The sequence below is a fragment of the Ixodes scapularis genome, unplaced genomic scaffold (genome assembly GCF_016920785.2).
Source record: "Ixodes scapularis isolate PalLabHiFi unplaced genomic scaffold, ASM1692078v2 PGA_scaffold8__174_contigs__length_109621045, whole genome shotgun sequence".
NCBI lineage: Eukaryota > Metazoa > Arthropoda > Arachnida > Ixodida > Ixodidae > Ixodes > Ixodes scapularis.
The window spans coordinates 23,084,845-23,102,868 of NW_024609883.1; the positions used below are offsets into that span (position 1 = coordinate 23,084,845).

The 18,024-nt window shown below is 45.7% G+C and overlaps 1 protein-coding gene across 1 annotated transcript in view; it reads right to left on the minus strand.

The window, feature by feature from the left end:
* Window positions 1-8,323: 8,323 nt before the first annotated feature.
* Window positions 8,324-18,024, minus strand: part of LOC121833524 (laminin subunit alpha-1-like) — a 163,711-nt gene continuing 154,010 nt past the window's right edge. Inside the window, exons 58-62 of the mRNA XM_042286910.1 lie at window positions 17,316-17,502; window positions 16,408-16,554; window positions 16,165-16,315; window positions 14,434-14,802; window positions 8,324-8,918 (exon numbers count right to left, since the gene is read on the minus strand). Coding sequence (XP_042142844.1) covers window positions 8,776-8,918; window positions 14,434-14,802; window positions 16,165-16,315; window positions 16,408-16,554; window positions 17,316-17,502 — 997 coding nt within the window. The 3' untranslated portion in view covers window positions 8,324-8,775. The remainder of the gene's footprint in view (window positions 8,919-14,433; window positions 14,803-16,164; window positions 16,316-16,407; window positions 16,555-17,315; window positions 17,503-18,024) is intronic.

The following is an 18,024-nucleotide window of genomic DNA, read 5'->3' on the forward strand; positions in this document are numbered from 1 at the left end:
CCGATTGGACGAACTTGCATGCCATAAAGCCAGACCTCAGAAGGTCTGCAGCGAGTTTGAAGAACGCGAATTTGAATATGGCACGCTGAGGCAATATCGTCTAGAAGAGGAGGCTTGTGATCCCACTCCCCTCCCTCCCCTCTACAATCATCATCCCTATCAGGTCCATGTAGCACCACTTGGGCTATGTCAGCATCGCTGCCGGCGAGTGTCGTAGCGTCTCGCAGCGAGTGCGACCTTAGCAGGCGGTGACGCCGAGACGGACGCGTCTGCCGGTTTCCGGCGACTCTCGTTGAGCTTTGGCATGTTTGCCACTTGGGGCGGGTCGAGGATCTGCCAATGACGTCAGGAGCATGTCTTGTTTTCTATAATCGCTGACAGGTTAAGAGTAAAGTGGAAGCTCTCCCACCTCTCTCCCCTTTGGCAGAGTGAATGCTGGAGAGGAGGCCACCTCCTTACCAGCGTTTGCTTTGCTGAAGGGGAAAGAAGTGGCCCGTCATCGACTATAGGTGGTATTGGCCGAGGAGGAGGAATAAACTTTATTATGCCTGTATATTGGTCTCTGGGTGGTTCCCTTAGTCCAGGGCCCCAACGCTGTCGGCTGTCAGCCTCGTTCGCCCGATCAACTTTAGTTGGTCGGCAGCAGACGAGCTGAGCAGTGCGGCTTCCCAGTTCTCAGGAGTGGGATCAAGGTGGGAGCGGGGGATGTTAGGGTGAGCAGTGCAAAGCCACGCGGTGTGCGATAAGGAAGCATATTGCCCGCAGTGCGGACATTCGGCTTTGTAGCTTGTAGGATAGAATTTGTGCAAGAGCACTAGGCTGCAGAACGCTCCTGTCTGGAGCTGGTGCCAAGCGACTGCGTCCTTTCTGTTGAGATTTTTGTGTGGCGGGGGTATTCATGCCTCTGGCCGAGGAGGCTTGTCGTAGACCAAGTACGGATAATGCATGGTTGCGGAATCACAAGTGGAAGCGAAAATAACCTGAAAATCCTGGAGAATGAGCTCAGGTGCAGGCGCAGAAATGACAGATAGCAAAAAATTACGCAAGCACTGAGCTGCCATTGCCGTGGAACACAATATACTGTAGCAAAAATGCAATCTGATTTTTTTTTTTTCTTTATGTCAGCCTTTTTATGCAAAAATAAAAATGCTGGAGGACAGCTTTGTGCGCTCGTTTGCGCAAATTAAACTGATTGGTTCTCACCACAACAGAATTACTTTTTTGAGGAAGTGGTAAATCTAAAATTGGGTGTTGCTCTTTTAAAACCAAGAAAGATGTAGAATAAATGTATGCCCGATTGTTTTTAAACAAACATCCTATAATTTTGTTAAGAATAGTAAAACGAGTCTTAATACACTTTTGTAGCCAAAAATAGCTTTTTCTTTTTTTTCTTTTTTTTTGTGGGCCTGAGTAAGTAAATTGTCATGCTCAATATTCCCCTGTAGATTGCGTTACTGAATAGGAGAGAAGAAGGGTGCTTTGGGTTTTGTCATTTGCTTCGGACTTCAGATTACATTGTTTTTTTCGTGATATCTTTCTTTAATTTTACCCAGTGCTTCCGTTCGGTCATTTTTCACATTTCTCGAGTGTTCCTTGGACGTCCTCTCGCCATTACCTGATGGAGGCAGGGCTTTGACAGCTTCGGTACCTTCACCGCTGCGGGGTATTCTGCTACAAACTCTCCTAATGTTTACTGACGACCAGGGCCGGCGTGCTAGAAGTGGTGCCTTAGCAAAGGCTGGGAAAAGAAAGCACTGTCAGCGCTCGAGCTGAGCGGCACTTTACTCGCATCTCAACGTGCTCGCGCATGTCAATGGGCTTGCACGCCTCAGCCTTCATAGTGTTAATGAATATACAAGCTCTATACCGCGTGCAGACATTTACCGTTTGAGATGCTCATGCCGGCTGTGTATCAACACCACCTTGCTGAACTCAAGAGGAGCCGTGCCATATGCTTCTGCTGGTCAAGCGAGCACTTGCAAGGGCCGGAGGGGAGCCTTGCATGCCGAAAATCTCCGAGATCATGAGCACATGCCGCCGTGGCAGTTATGAAGAAAAAGACAAAGTAAGCGAACATAGATTTATGCCACCCAAGTATCTCCCTGATCGTGCTGCTTGAGTTCTGTCATCGGCGGAGCCACTCGCCCTGCTCCTGCTTGTTACTAACGTCAAGCACGATGCTAATGAAGAATCGCTGACATGCAAATATATAGGGAAAAAATGGAGGAAAGCATTAACCGGCATACCCACTTACTGCCTACTGGGAGTGAAGAGGCATTTCATGAAACCGCTCTGTATGGGACGACTGATATAATGGTTATGTTAACAAACTACATAATTTGTAAGAAGGCAATTATCGGAGCAGCGAGCACTGAGAATACCAGCTGACATGCTAATGCTGGTTCAGATATTTGTGTTTGATTGTGGCTGACTGCATTGCATGTGCTTATGACAGCTTACAATGAAATAACACTGGCATCATCTCTGGGATAGCTCTGGCCCAGATGTGTTCTGCATAGGTACACATATTTCTTAATACTTTATGCATCCGTCTTTCACTATGGACTTAATATAATTCTCACATGGGTAAAAAACAATTGTACTTTAAAAGAAGTGGGGTTACAGCACAGGGTCAGTGGTTCTGAGCATAGGCCATTTGAGTTTCTTCTCAAATCTCAGACCGTTGTCCAAAGGGGGTTTACCATTCATTTTGTCAAGGCTCAGTCAGGACAACGGGTCATTGTATTTCTTTGACACGACAAAAAACAATGTTCCCATTCCCAATTTGAACTCTACTGTTTGTGTTTATAGGAAAAAAGGGGTAATGTTCTTATTACAGTGAAAGATATGAGCCCATAGATTGTATAGGAGGAAAGGTGAACTGAAGCTGCCATCCTTCCCAGCGACTACGTCCAAGTGTTCAGTTATTTAAAAGTCTCAACCTTTATCCGGGCAACACTTGTTCGCAAATTTTTTCGTGGGCAGTCAGCATTGTCAATATTAAGGGCACCAAGGATAACTCCACTGAAGGAATACAATACATTTGAATTCTTATGGATCTAGGGCATGTTTGCATCCAGATATCAATTATTTTTATTTTAAACTTTAAAAAATTGGGAACACAGTGAAATTGAACTCAGAATATCGGAGAATTCAGAATACAGCTAAAATGATCTCCGATTAACCCCGAAACTCTAGCGAAAAATAAGCAGAGTGAATTTCACTCAAAATACTCTGAAGTCACGGATCTCTAGTTATAAGCAACAATTTCTCATTAGATTCAATCTCCTAAATACTGCAAAGCCTTCAGTCTTCAAGGAGGGAAGCATTCAAGGGCTACTTGCACACTTGTGCCACGGCACGAGTTTGACACCTCGTAAGCAGTCGCAAGCGCAGTCAGTCACAGTCAAATGCAAAGTTGTGAATTAGCCTTTCGATGTCCCAACTCTTCATGGGTGGTTAAAGGTCAAGATCTTGTCGTTCATGTTTTATAGCGAGGCATTTAGGGTTTTCAATGTGCTTGATCGAATTACTAGATCTAGATAGTTTAGCCCTGCACTGTTGCTGAGATGAAACTTGAGGCCTACATCTTACAAATACCTATACGCAGTGTATCGCATGCTGTAGACTGATGCCACCATACCAATAAAACTAGTAAAAGAAAGTGTGACTCGTATTAGAGCATTACTAATTTCCTGTCATAAATTTAAGATATACATATTTGAGATAAGGTTTTTTGTAGATTATCAAAATATATTTCAATAGAAAAAAGCTTTGCTTTTTGCAAATACCTTTATATCCTGTAAGGATTACTAAGTGCTTGGAAGAAAGAACTGTGTTTTTTTTTTGCCGCAAAAATGGACTATATGCATTGCTGAAAGCACATTCTTTGTCCAAATGTAGCACTAGTGGTTTGGACCAGTTGCCAAAGTTTCTAAACTTACCATAATCTAATAAAAAAGTTGTAAGCCATTTCCACAATTTTTTATGAGGATAAGTGGCCAGTTAGTAGTAGCAAGTGGCAATCATCTCCATGTATTCAGAGACTCTGTTGGTCGACATCTACTTATTGAAAGTTTCCAGAAATCCCTTATAACTCTGATCATGTGACCATAAGTTCTGGAACTCTGACACCAACTGCTAGCACTACATTTGTGCTGAGACTGAGCATTCGATGGTGCTTAGCTTATTTTTGCGGTGGCAAAAATGTGGTTCCCTTGCAAACACCCAATAAACATTGCAGCTTACGAACTAGGGTATGTATAAAACTTCTATGGTGACGAGTCTAGGCAACCACCGTCAATGGCGCAGTCTGGCAGTGGTAATTTGGCATGTGAAGTTCATCACTGTCCTGCCAACATAATGTCGTCATTTTTTTCTCAAACTTTACGAAGATATTCTTTTTACAAAAGTAGGTGTTGTTGGTTATTTAGTCTGTATCTAGTATTTCATCTATACTCTGATCTCGCCAATTCAGAAAGTACAGAAAAGCATTGAGTTTTATTTTTTTAAGGTTCAAATATGAAGATCAGTCATGTTAGAAAACAGCCCTATTCATAGATTTATATTCTGAAAGTTATTTTTATTGATGAAAATTGTCAAAAGTGGTTTCTTTTATTATTATTACTGTGTACTTAGTCTCCATAATAGTCTTTAATTGTCTCAACAACTAAAGAGTCACTGACCCTTCAGCTGTTGAGAGAACTCCAGTTCGCTTCAGCTGATTTGGTGCAAGTCATCTCACACATTGAGGAAGTTGAGGCCGCTGTTGCTGTGCTGCGAGAATCGGGTGATGTGAGAGTCTTAAAAACGGCGAGGGAACTTTGTGAAAAGGTTCACATGACTCCCGAAATGCCAGCAGTTACATCTCGCCAGAAGCACCGCAGCAACGTCCCTGTGACTTTTGTGGATGAGTAGTTCAGACTCGCTGTATTTCTTCTCTTCATTGACCACTTTCTCTTAGTACAGCTCAAAGATGGATTCAAGAATCACCAGAAAATCCTTAAACTCCCATTTGCCCCACCCCCCAGAAAACTCCTCCATAGAGGAGAAAGAGCCTAATTAAGACAAATTCGGGAACCTCTACGTCGACTTCATTTCCTTAAATGAGCTGCCTGGAGAAGTCCTTCTTTGGTCTTGGAAGTGGAAGGACTACGATGCTCTGCACGTTTCTGCCGTGCAGGTGACGTCCCTTTGCCCGAACGCCCTGCACCCAAACATCTACAATCTATTTGAAATTCTGGCCACCTTGCCTGTTAGCACCGCCGAGCCGGAGCGCTCGATTTCAACTCTGCGAAGGCTGAAGACTTGCATAAGAGCGTCCTCGTCCCAAGATTGCCTTTTGGGACTGGCTCTTCTCACGATTCAGAGAGACATCCCTGTCAGCCAATAGAACTTTCTATTGTCTCTTTGCATCGATTGGAGACAGCTTCGATCGAATGTGTTACAAGGTTCTGACCTAATCTGGTGTTTAACAGTCAGCGTAAGGATGCACATTACTGACGACTGTTTTTTTCTCGTGTTTTCTTTCGCTGTCGTGAAAGCAACGCGTTATTATATTCTTGTCCTCTCATAATATTGTTAATATTCCACTCAGTTTTCAAATTTCTTCTTATAGCTTAAGTCGTGAATTTATAGAGTTTATTACAAAATGTATTTGAAGTGCACAAATGAATAAACAGTATCTTGTTGAACCAGTGAGATGAGCCGAAAAACGTGGGCCGGTTCTGGGATCTGAACAGGCCCTCACCGACCCCACCCTCACGATTGTAACACTTTCGACGGCACTGTGAGGTTTTCTGACCTCATATTCAACTGGTTGACCGCTGCGGCAGCTCAAAGTCGAGGCACAATGCACGCCAGCAAGGTTTGTGGGTTCTTTCTGGACACAACCTGGGGACTCGTTGACCCAAGTGCCACTGCTAGGCATGGTAAAATTACACCATAATTTATAAAAGAAGAAAAAAATGGTGGTAGGTGGGGGTCTTGATTTTCTAACCCTGTTTTTTGCAACAAAACAATTTTAAAACGGGACAGAATTGCAACGATATAAATACGAATATATGCGACAATTCTGAATGTGAATTAGAATATTAGTTCATTCGGTTCGCGACAAAAAGTCGTACCTCATTGCTGATATTAGGAAAGGTCGGAGTGCTCCGCAATTTTTTAACTGGGACGTCGGCTCTTTTGAGTGTGCTTCCTCAGCAACACACGTTCACTGCAGAGAAGCAACACCCGCGGTGGTGGCTTTGCACTAGCTATCTTGTACATTCTAGATACATGCACTCTCATTTTGAAAAAAATAAAATGTGGCTTTATGCTTGCACAAGGTACAGGTATACCTTACTGGGAAGTCAATGCCGTACCGCGGCTAGATAAAGGCAGTTTTCGTCGACCGTTCCAATAACTCCTATAACAATACGCGATACTCCGCCGGCACCTCTGCGTGTGCATCGTGTCGTTATTGGAGGTATCGGAACGATCTACTAAAACTCCGTAAAAAAGTGTAGCGGAGGTCACCACATTTTTTTTAAGCACTGTATACAGCTATATGGGATAGTGGAGACTTGATATGAAAAAAATGGAGGACACGATTAGTTGGCCCATATTGAAACAATTGATTTCAGATGACACGCAAAATAATGTGTTAATATTTAAATATTAACACATAATGCATAGTTTAGCTAGTTCTCCATGTAATCAGTGCAGATTTGAGCAGTCATGACTAAGCACAAACTCTTTGATACTCTCCCCAAAGAAGGTTGCCGCACGAGTTCTCAGTAGTTCTGTAATGAGCTCAACAAGACTGACCTTCTTTCGTGACCCCACCATCATCAAGGACGTCTGTTTGTGCTCACCAAAGCTTTATGCGGCTTTCTTCATACACCCACGTCTTTGGCAGGTGACGGACTTTCTGGCGCATGATGAAAGGACTGAGAACCCCGGCAGCAATCTGGTTTAGGGGGTGCAATCAAAAAATTCTTGCACATCGCAACTGCTCCTTTAATCTCTTTGGTGATTACTTAAAGAAGTAGCTAGGATATGTATCTGCATTCTTAGTATATTAAAATATTTTTGTCATTCTTGTTTTTTATAGCCAGATCAAAAGATGTTGAAAAAAACAAACATAAGCATATACTATTGCGGGCAATACGAGCTAAAACGCCGCTTATCGGGGCGCGTGGCGCTACCAGAGCCCCCTGTCGCATTTTTCTGCAGACTGATGCACTTTGACGACAAACTCCCCTCCGGCACTTTTGGCACCACGCTGCGCTTCCTTGTTGTCTGCTACCGAGACGGCAGTTCTCGACTGTGGCAGGACTGTCGCAAACTCCCGCTCCAATTGGACAGGGTTTACCGATACAGTTCTAATGACCTAGTGGTTCTCTTCGTCCCTCGTAACTCCGCAATGCTTTCGTGTGGTGCATTCCCAGGTCGACCTTCATATGTCCGTGGGCATGAACTTTGCGATTCACCTTTGCTAACGACATTACATATGCTATTTTCTTTTGACAATACGTACGTTTTAATGCTCAGATTTTTTTTGCATGCTATTAGCACGCAAATTGCTAGAATATGTTTTTTGTTCTTTTTTGGTGCGAATACATATATATGCAGTTTCGATTAAACTCAACTGTGGTCTGATGTTTGCGTGATATTAGGTCGGGGCTCTGCAAAAAATGTTTTGAGAAAGTTGACGATAGGTATATGCTGCGATGTGCCTAGGTTTTACAGCCCGATTAGACGAAGTCATGCCACCTCCACTTGCTTACTAGCTGATGACATGGAAGTGCAGTGTGGCACCGTGAGCGTTGGAGAGGAGTTATTTTGGTCCCAGCGTGCATCACAGTTTGCAGACAAATGCGATAGGTGGCTCTGATTATACCTGGAACCACACGGAGGGGCCTTTCAGCTCATATTGGCCGTGATGGTACATTAAAGGTAACTAGAATCTAGCCAGTGCAGTTAAACCGCGGAATATTTTGCAAATATAATTACGGTTTCGTAGCTTTCGAGTTTACATCATGAACGATTTGGCAAGTGTTATGCGAGCCCACATTGACATATCCAAAGAACAGAGCTTCATTGAAGTAGGATATTTTTGAAGCATTATAAAATGCTTTGAAGATATAGTTCAACGCTACGTGACATCACCTGTCAAGCAGTGGTAAAGTGCAACACCATGACGTTGGTGCTCTTGTTCTTTTTTGCTCGTATTATTGACATTTTATACAATCGGGCAGTAACGTGCCCAGGGACACTGAAATTTACTGCATGTCTTTGTTCGTGTTCAGATTTTGCACCAAAACAAACGCTCCAGTTTAAGTTTATGCAAACTTTCGACTTTATAATGCATTTATTGTACGAAGCAATGCTTCATGAGCTCAAGGCATGAACACGTTGACCTTTCAGGTTGAATTGGCAACGTTGTATTATTCTATTAATATGCTGGCATGACAAATGGTAGGTTGAAGTTCCTTATTAGGAGGCAGTGATTTGTAAACTGTAGTTCGTTCCACGTTAAGCACCTACACATATGCTTTGAACTTCGAAGATGGACTGAAAATTGCTGTTACTCAAAAGCACAAGTAGCTTGTCTCACAGAGGTTCTTGGTAGAACTTGGCACCATGATGCTTCAATTCCTTTGTTATAAACTCCGTCACCATGTTCTTCCCAAGATTTGCGCGGGGCGCGTACACTGTGCGTGGTCAGTTGTAAGTTAAACAATAGGCGCTTCAAGGCCTTTTGGTTTGACAAATGGCCCAGTTTGCTCAAGCGGCTGGGCAAGAGTTGGGGAGGACGTTGTGGAGCGAAGCCATGTCGATCCACTCGACGCGCTTGTCGTTGACGGCGACGTTGCGCAGGCAGCCCACGAAGTTGTCTCGTCCAAACAAGGCCCCGTTGGTGCTGCCCTCTGCAAAGGGGAATCCAATCAACCGGGTTAAATCGCGCCACTCCCCCATGGGTGGCGAAACTGGGGGAAGTCGCGACAGATTCAGCGTCGGGTTGCCAAAGCGGTTTGGGAACTTGGGAACTTAAAAAAATGCGGAGTAAAATTCTCTGCAATAACGACTATTAAAAAAAAAAAAAAAAAAACAGGCTGCAACTTTACTTCGAGCCTGGACTGAAAGTTGCGACCTTCAAGCTCGTTCCTCGTTTCGAGAAACTGCTCTAACAAGCAAGCCCACTTTACTACTTTAGCCATTAGGATCAGTTGTTGCGCCGACATGCCTCTTATTTTTGCGATGGTTAGCAGCCCAGCTGATTTACTTGGACTACTATAACCGTAAAACAAAACTCTGGCATCAATTTGGTGTATCACTGTGAATGCACTAAAACTGAAAAGTTTGTGGCAACAGGAAAAGCTGAGGGGGTCGCGACGCTACACTTAATGCGGAGCGCAGGTTCGTCTGCTTCCTTTGCAGGGGTTGTGGTGACGTCGGAAGGCCGAGGCCTGATTGGCCCCGATGGAAGGATAGTGGGTAGACTTCAAAGCAAGCTGCCTTGAGGCCTACCCACTATCCTACAATCAGAGCCAATCACAGCTCAGAGCCAATCACAGCTCGACGTTCCGACGTCACCACAGCCCCTGCGAAAGAAGCAGACCAACTTGCGCTCCGCATACGTTTGGCGAGTCTTGGCGTAGCACTGCTTTAAGGTTTACAGAAAGAAGGTGGCACTTGATGAGTACGACCGAAAATCAAAGTTTCAAATAGAGGCTACAGTCACGGACAGAATGACAACGGCAGGGCGTGTATTTTGAACGCCTGGCATGCGCTACGCCTTTTGCCGTGCTTGATTACGTGCGTGCGTCGAGGTGTACGAGACTTCGAAGCGTTCCTGAAAGAAATAGGAAGCTTTGGCTGGAGGCGGGGCAGGAGACGCTCCTCCCTGCCCCTTGTCGGTGACTAAAGAGAATCTATGCACCCACTTTGCTTTTAGGGTAGAGGTGGAGGCAGCTCGTCTCTCATCATTCAGTCGCGGGAAAGATGTCAAACACAAGTAAATCAAGGAGTCGGCTATGAGAAAGCTTGCCATCACACATTATAGTGTGCGGAATACATCTTTGAGCTATCGGAGCAGGCTATGCGAGGCGGGACATTAAATCAGATTTTATAGTTCTTCTCTTTATTTTATAGTTTATAATGAGATGTGCGGGTGCTTAGCCTCATGTTTTGTACTGTATCGAGTGACATCTTAAATAAACTATTGCTCTTGAAAAGGTTACCACCGTCACAGCCATCAATAGCGTGAGTCGGGCGACGATTGGTTCATCTGCAACAGGTATTGCCGGGAGGCGATGAATTAACAAGCGCCCACATATCGAAATAGCCTGCTAGAAGATGAAAAAATCTGAACCTATCTTTGGGGTTATATCGCAATAGATGGGCTTCCGTCTCGGTAGCGTCGTGCGTGAGTATCTGCATGTGTCGCACTTGTGTCAGTATGCTTGTGTAAAGAGCGTAAAGTTCAACCTCAGTAATGTATTAAGGTCTATTTAATCGTAGTTATCAGAACAAAAAAAAAATGTTTGTTTTTAACACAGTAGGAAAGGGTGATGCTAAAGGAACTTTATTGAGGATGCTCATTGCAAGCTCTAATCACAGAAGAAACCGACTTCACAATGTAGTCTACAATGCACCTGCTGCTGGATATAGTCCACCAGTCTGGCACCGGTCACCACTACCAGTACTACTATCCTGGTACCAATGCTAGTACCACAGCATCACCCGTGGAAGTACTGAAGCAGCACTAGCCTTTTACCTGTTACTTGAAAAATGTAATCAATTACAATTACAATTCCTCTTCGTTACTTGAGAAAGGAAACTTTTCGTTTTCGATTATCTCGCGTTTTCAGAACACAGATTTTTTTGGCCGGTTCGAAATTGGGCCTTGTTACTGCTCAATACTGGACTACAGTCACCGAATTACAAGCTACTTATCTTCTCAAACTTCCAGATTGAAAAACGACTGTTTGCATGTAACGAGGAAGTTTCTAAATTCCCTCGATTACTCATACCTGGACATCTCTATAAGTTTGTTTTTATTTCAAATGCGTCATTTACTTGCCATCTGAATGCAGACAAATGGACAAGTGCAAGCTTGGGCCTTCTTGTGTTCAGCTGGATTTTTTTTTTTTTAAGCAGTGAAAGGCTTGGAAAAACTTTGCGGACAAGGATTTACTCCGTTGCAGTCTGAATCCGACCGAAGCAGACGCTACGCTCCGACGGAGCCAGTCAAGCCATGATAAAAGAGCACCGTCACGGCGCTCATCTTCTTTGTGCATCTGCTACCTTTGACTAAAACAATCACGCACAGTGAATGCGTCACGATCCGCGCTTTTTACAGCGTCGGCTTTATTCAGCTTGTCGTACCCAACAAGCCTCGTGTCGCTGAAAACGAATGGAGCATGCGAGCACTCATCGCAGTTGGCTTTTGCGCCGGGAGAGGGCGCCACCCACTCTTCCTCGCTTTTGGTCGCCCATTCGCTCGGTCTCACCATGACCGTTGGGACGGAACGCAATGGCCATTCTGCGTGTCATCGATTGTGGTTTACGGGAGACCCGGCGTCTTTGCCGGCGGCTTGTCACTAGGTCCTTCAATCGTACCCGGACAGCCGGCCGAGTGCCTTCAGGCTGTGTTCAATGCGTACCCATACACCGTCTCATCCTGCGATAGACTAAAGCCCAATGCTACAGGCAGCCAGGTCTAATCACGTGCCTATAGCAAGCCATGTGGAACATTTGCTCCGTCGTATGTATTAGTGCGCCAAGACGCGTCGGCTCCGTCTGCTTGTTACTACTAAAGACTACTAAATGGATTAGATACCGTTTGGAAGCAATGGGGCGAAGAGAGCCCGGGATCAGAATTAGTGGCCATTAGTAAAGCACCTCGATGTGTTTGCGTTAGTCTTTCAAGTAGCATCAAATGCGCCAGTACACGAGGCCCGTGTCTCGAGCGGCCCTTGGAAGCAAATGGCGGCGGAGCACTTGCTCGTGCCACGTGTCTTGCACGTTTCCACAACAATGGTTGGCAATACTTGTAAGCGGGAATTTTATCAAGGGACTTTAGCCATTGGGGACCCTGCAATCATAATAAACGTTTAACTTTTTTGCGGTTTCCACGTCTCTTGGGGTTCGGGCAAGCCAGCGGGCACAGAGAGAGTAACTAAATATCAGTGAGTCATATTTTAACCGGATGACGCGAAAACCTCCTCTACCTATGGGGGCGACCCGTGGTGCCGAAAGCATGCGATTTGTGAAGTGTTTGGTCCTGGCCTTACTACTGGTCAGAGCCGCTAAAAGCTTTTTTTAGTCGAAACACAAAATATAAGGGGTGCAAACCGTTTTATTTATTTTTGAAAGGAGTTTTGTTCAATACTTTAGATCAGAAAAAAAAAAAAAACAATTGCAGTTTATAAAGTTCGGAAACAAATGACCTGTCGACATATCTGCCACCAAGCGGTGGAAAAGGCGCCACATACCAGAAAGGGGTGGTGGGATCAGGCACCGACGAGCGGCGAGTGTAGAAAGGTACCGGATGTATGCGGCGGCGCTGCAGTCGTATACAGGCTCGAGGATCCGAGCGTTCCGAATGCCTTTGGCAAGCAATTTGGCCATTGGGCAGTATGGCAGCGCAAAGTGGCTCCCGTTCTGAACTGATCTTTACCCTGTTTTTGCTGTCGTTTGTGGTAAATGAAGTGTCATGCCGAATTAGTGTTTATTCACGCAGCAAATGGAATGCGAGCCGCCCTGGCCGCCCGCTTCACACATTCTATCCAACACATATGCTTTCGTGGCGCCCTACCGAGCCGCCGACACGAAGTGCGGCAGCCATGGCCGCTCGCTGAGCTCACCACCCCTCCTCTGGTTTGCGGCCACTCAAGCCAGGACCAAGGACGTCATGAAGGAGGTTATTTTTTGCATGTTTTTATAATTTTAATTGGCCTATAACTTAAGGCCCGTTCACACTTTTGCGACCGAGCACGACTGAGAGAGACGAGATCTCTTAAATGAGGCAACACACTGGAATTGTGGCGCCATCTATGCGGTGACCCTGGAACTGCATTTCACAAGAGTGAAGGTTTTGCGGGATTTCCGAGATCAAATGTGCGTATACCCATAGAAAGGCTCGGTTATAACATTGACAAAAGTTTTTCGAGCCAAGAAAGAAAGGATAATGCACGAGAAATAAAAAAATATGTCGGACCATTGAGTTTACACTGCTTCCCAATAGATGGCGCCAGTGTGTTCTCTGGTTTAAGAAGTTTTAAGGAACCCAGGTTTAAGAGGTCACAAGAGTGTGAATGGGCCTTTAAAATAAAGCAAAATACGAGGAAAAAAAAGTTTCATTAAGTTACTACATTCAGTGCTCCCAGGTTCGGTGCAAATTAAATTGCAGTCTGAAAGTTGTTGCAGGGCCCCTTTAAGAAATGAAGATGAGTCGGATAGAGTGTTCGACACGGAGGCGTATGTGCGGACTGCATGTAAAAGGGAAATGCGGGTCCGGGACACAAAAGTTGGATTGGATTGGATTGTTATGGCTAAGGCAAAACGACTTTATGTCAGTGTTGCCTTCATGCAGTCCAACTTCTCCAAACAGTTGACATCGTTACAAAGTATGGCAAGAATGTTTTGAATCTAAATACCACTACATTTACTTCAATATAAAATAGCGCACTATCATAACAGATAACCATATGCATTAGATTAGTGCTCTTCATACTCTGCGTATCAGAATTTTTCTCGCGCGCTCTCTCGCAATGCGTACGCAAGCTTTTCTGAGGCAGCCTTCAGGCCCTAATCCATCGTTCGTACTGGCAAGACTCGAATCTCGCCCGTGCTGGAGATTCTGCCTTAGATTGGCGGCCGTTCGATGCCCACTTGGCGCTCTAGACTCTTTCGCGCAAGGATGGGGCAGCTGAAACCTACGCCGGAACAAGCAGAGGCTGCTCTATGGCGCAAACACGCCCGCAAGAAAGAATGCCGACGTGTAGGCTCCAGCTGCCGCTGTTCGTTCTTATCACGTCACGCGATCGTCTGCTCAACCTTTTCTGCACGTTATCGGTTGAGTCAATAATAGTAAACTTACGAAAACAACAAGCACCGTGATAATGCACTTTTGGCATTCCTCAATGGGGTGGTAGCACCGGCTGCGAGCGGATTTAAAGTGGAACGAAGTATAGCGGCGCGAAAGCATAGTAGAGCAGCAAGAAACACATCTGTGCAGCACAGCTTTGGCCAATCAGCTGGCAATGGTCAATGGCCAGATAATGGCCTGCCATAAGCCAATGAATTAGCTTTCTCTGGCCATCGGACTGCCATTGGCCGATGAATGGCCACTCCTTGGCCATTGGCCAAAAGACCATCGCCAGCTAATGGCCAATGCTTGCAGTCTACCAAAGATCCCCATGACCCGGCAGTTCTTACCGGGCAGTCCTCCGACGTAGAGTGGACTCTCCGTGTGTGGCTCTGGCGGCGTTGCCGGAGCCAGGCCGTAGGCGGCCTGGTGCCGGTCCACCCGGAGGGAGACCTCGCTGCGCGAGACGTGCACCACCAGCGTGTGCCATTGGCCGTCGCACATAGCCTGCTTAGAGGAGAACTTCTTGCGCGCCCGGAAGGGCCCCGTGCCGTTGTGGCCCAGGTCCACCGAGACGATGACCTCGCCCTCGTGCAGCTCCACGGCCAGGGCCGGGGTGCCGTGCGGCTGCTTGGACAGACTGAGGAGGACCCCGTTCAGGCGCCAGGTGCGGAACTCGAGCCGCACATCCAGTTTGTCGTTTACGTTGAAGCGTTCGCCTGCGAGACGCGCCCGTCTACTGTAGTACCGTGCCACGTTCCAAAGAAAAGAGCCACCGATGCAATCCGAGGCGTATCCAGCGATTTGCTGTATAGTCGCAACTCACTCGGCAGGCATTTAATCCTCTTTCGTCCGTTTCACATTTCAGCTACCAGGCTGCGCCGGCTTATTGCTACACACTTGGTTAAACGGTAGTGCCCATGCTTCTCTCCTCCAGATTTTCGCCCTTTAATTGATCTGCCTCCACTTGCATTGAGAAAAGTACTTCTTAAATTCCAGTTTTTCGGCATTGTATTTTGGTGCAATCTTGCGCAACTAGTGGTTTATCAGTGTCCACTTTTTTGTATTTGTGACGACTGCAGAAAAGTAGGCACTGAGTGTTATTATGACATCACGATATTGAGTGTATTAAAATATTTTTGGCAATTATTTTGTGAATTGTTTTGAGGACAAATCGGTGTAAAGCCTGGAGCAGTTCAGTCATAGTGTTTTGCAAAACTGTTGGTGCAAGCTGATTTGGTGGATCGTAAAATCGACAGAAGGATTTCATCTCACCTGCATCATAACCTTGAAGATCAAGACATTTGAGTCCTACCATGACAATTCTTGTGTAAGTGCACCCTCTTTCTCCTTGTCTGATCAAGAATACTACTTATTGAAGAACCAGTGACGCTGGAATTTGAGAGGGGGGGGGGGGGGGGGGGGTGTTTCTAGACCATATCTTTGTGCTCTGCCAAGTGTGCCTGATTTCATGTTTTAAAACTGTGTCATCAAAATAAACCATTCAGAATTGAAAGCTACACTGCGTCCTGTCAAGTTCTCTCTTCGTTTTCGTCCTTGTTGTTTTGGCGTACTATTACACCATGTTTAAAAGTTTGTATTTGGAATGGCACGTAAACTACTGCTCGCCGATCGCAGCATCCAAGATTCTGATTGCCACTCGTGGTAAAAAATAAATAAAAAAGTGCTATCAACTTGATATTAGATAAGCTGCTTATCCATTGTTCCAATTAACCTCAACATTATGCTATTCGGGGCTCGGTGACAAATCCGCAATCTTCTGAGTCATTTTTCTTTTAGAGGTATGTTCTAGATTCCCGATAGAGAAAATGCCTTCCTGAAGCTGTCATTGAATCATGTGTGCACGTGCTATGGCATCAGAGAAGTGTCGGATATACTCAAAAATTATTTGCTCTCCTATTGCATTAAACGAAAAAATAATGGTGAACTGGAGTATACACAACTGCAAGTAGTACAAAGCAGTAGACATAGAAAAAATCAGAAACTCGCCTCAACTGCCCAGAATCGCAGAATTAAAGAAACTGACGTCTTTGAAAGCACAGAAAACGCTTCGGACTTACCGTAGACAGCGTATGCGTCTCCCTCGAAGAGCGCCCCAGGCTCGATGGTGGCGAAGCAGACGCCGATGCCGCGAGACTCGCCCTTTGCGAGATCCACCATCTGGCCGTTGAGGTTGAAGTTGCGGATGCAGCCCTTGAAGCTCTCTCTCTTCTGTTCGGGCGAAAGGGGTGACTCGTGAGCGCTCAGTTCGGGGAAGGAGCGCGCACTGGAACGCCGAGAACAGAGCAGGCCCTGGCACTCACCAGTTCTTCAGGGACGGACACGCCCTTGGCGATGCCTCCGACGTGCAGAGGACCTCGGAAGGGCAGCCTCTTGTGCACCTGCAGCTTCAGGGTCGGCTTGTCGTCCACCTCGAGGCTTATTTTGGAACCCTCCTTGCTCAGATGCACCTGGAAGGAAAGAGGTGCTGAGGACGGGATCTCTCCGACGGCATTGTTGATTTGAAGTTTTTTTTTTCCTTTGGGAAAACCTGATAGATCAGTTGGAAAAAAAACCAAAAGGCAGCGGGCTAAGTGCGCAAAAAGATTTCGAACCGGTCGAATGCCTGCCCTCGCCTGCTCGCCCGGGTTGCCTCGGCCACTTCCATTGTCTGTTCCATCCAGTTCCGTACAGCCACTTCCCAGAAATCCTTTCGGCACTGTGGCGGAGGGTGCTACACGATTTGCAGCGGGTGGGCATTGGGGGAAGGGCGTGTGCATCTAAGTGATAGCTGGACTCCAAGCATAGGTGCAGAAATCCATTCTATGTAAATAACCTATACAGGTTCGACGTTTTTCTTTTGGCTGCTGTCGCATTCTTGCAAATTATTTTAAGGATTAATAGACTGCATAACCAAGTAAGGGATAAATTAGTTAAAACTTGGCATCAGCAACTGATAATTTGGTTTGAGAAAAAATTATGCTTCTTATGATTAGCTAGGCCATTGCGCCGGTAGTTTAGGTACATTGAAACCCGCTCCGATATAAACATATGTACTTCTGGAATGTATGTATTTGGAGTAGAATACAAACACTGGAAAGCATACTTTCAGTACAACTTGAAGTATTTTATGGTGCTAAATATTCATAACAGGCCCTTGTACTGATAAGGTCGTAATACTGTTGGCTCTATGTATAAAGTTTCGTTGCTGGATGAACCTATAGTGGCTTACGTGGTGCCATTGGCCGTTGTTGAGATTTCCGTGGCTGACTAGCTTTTTGGGAGACCTCTCAGCCACCTCGAGCTTCACCCTGCCCCCCGAAAGCAAGAGCGCCAGGTGCCGGTTGTGGCCTGGGTTCTGTGCCAGGACTAGGATGCCGTTCGGGTAGTAGGTGCGGATGTCCAGGCTCAGGTTGAAGCTGCGTATGAATAGAGGCTATTTAATTGCTAAAAACCGAGTCACCGTGCTTATGCGAAGCTTGTCAGTTTGTTTTCAAATGAGAAGTGCAACATAGAGAAGAGGACATAGGCCAAGATGAGCGTAACGTATGACACGGATTAAAATATTTTTAGGGGCAAAGCTCCTTAGGGTCTAGCCTTGTCCGTCTGTCCGTCCGGCTGGCGTCCATGCTCACATAAAAAGAAAAAATGTTTGCGCAGTCAACAGGATTTGAACCTGTGCGGGGAGACCCCAATAGATTTCTAGTTTATCGCTTTAACCACTCGGCCACGACTGTGGGACGAGTAGGGGGCTCTGATGTCATGGATGAAACATTGCATGTAGCCACTCAACGTATATACAGGAGAGGGCGCTGCGGTCAAATGCGTACATAATCGCGTTAAACTTTGCATGCATTGGCTCAATATTTATAGACGAGAGGGCGCTGTGGGCAAATGCTCAAATGCGTATATAACCACGTTCCATACCACACATTCTCTTT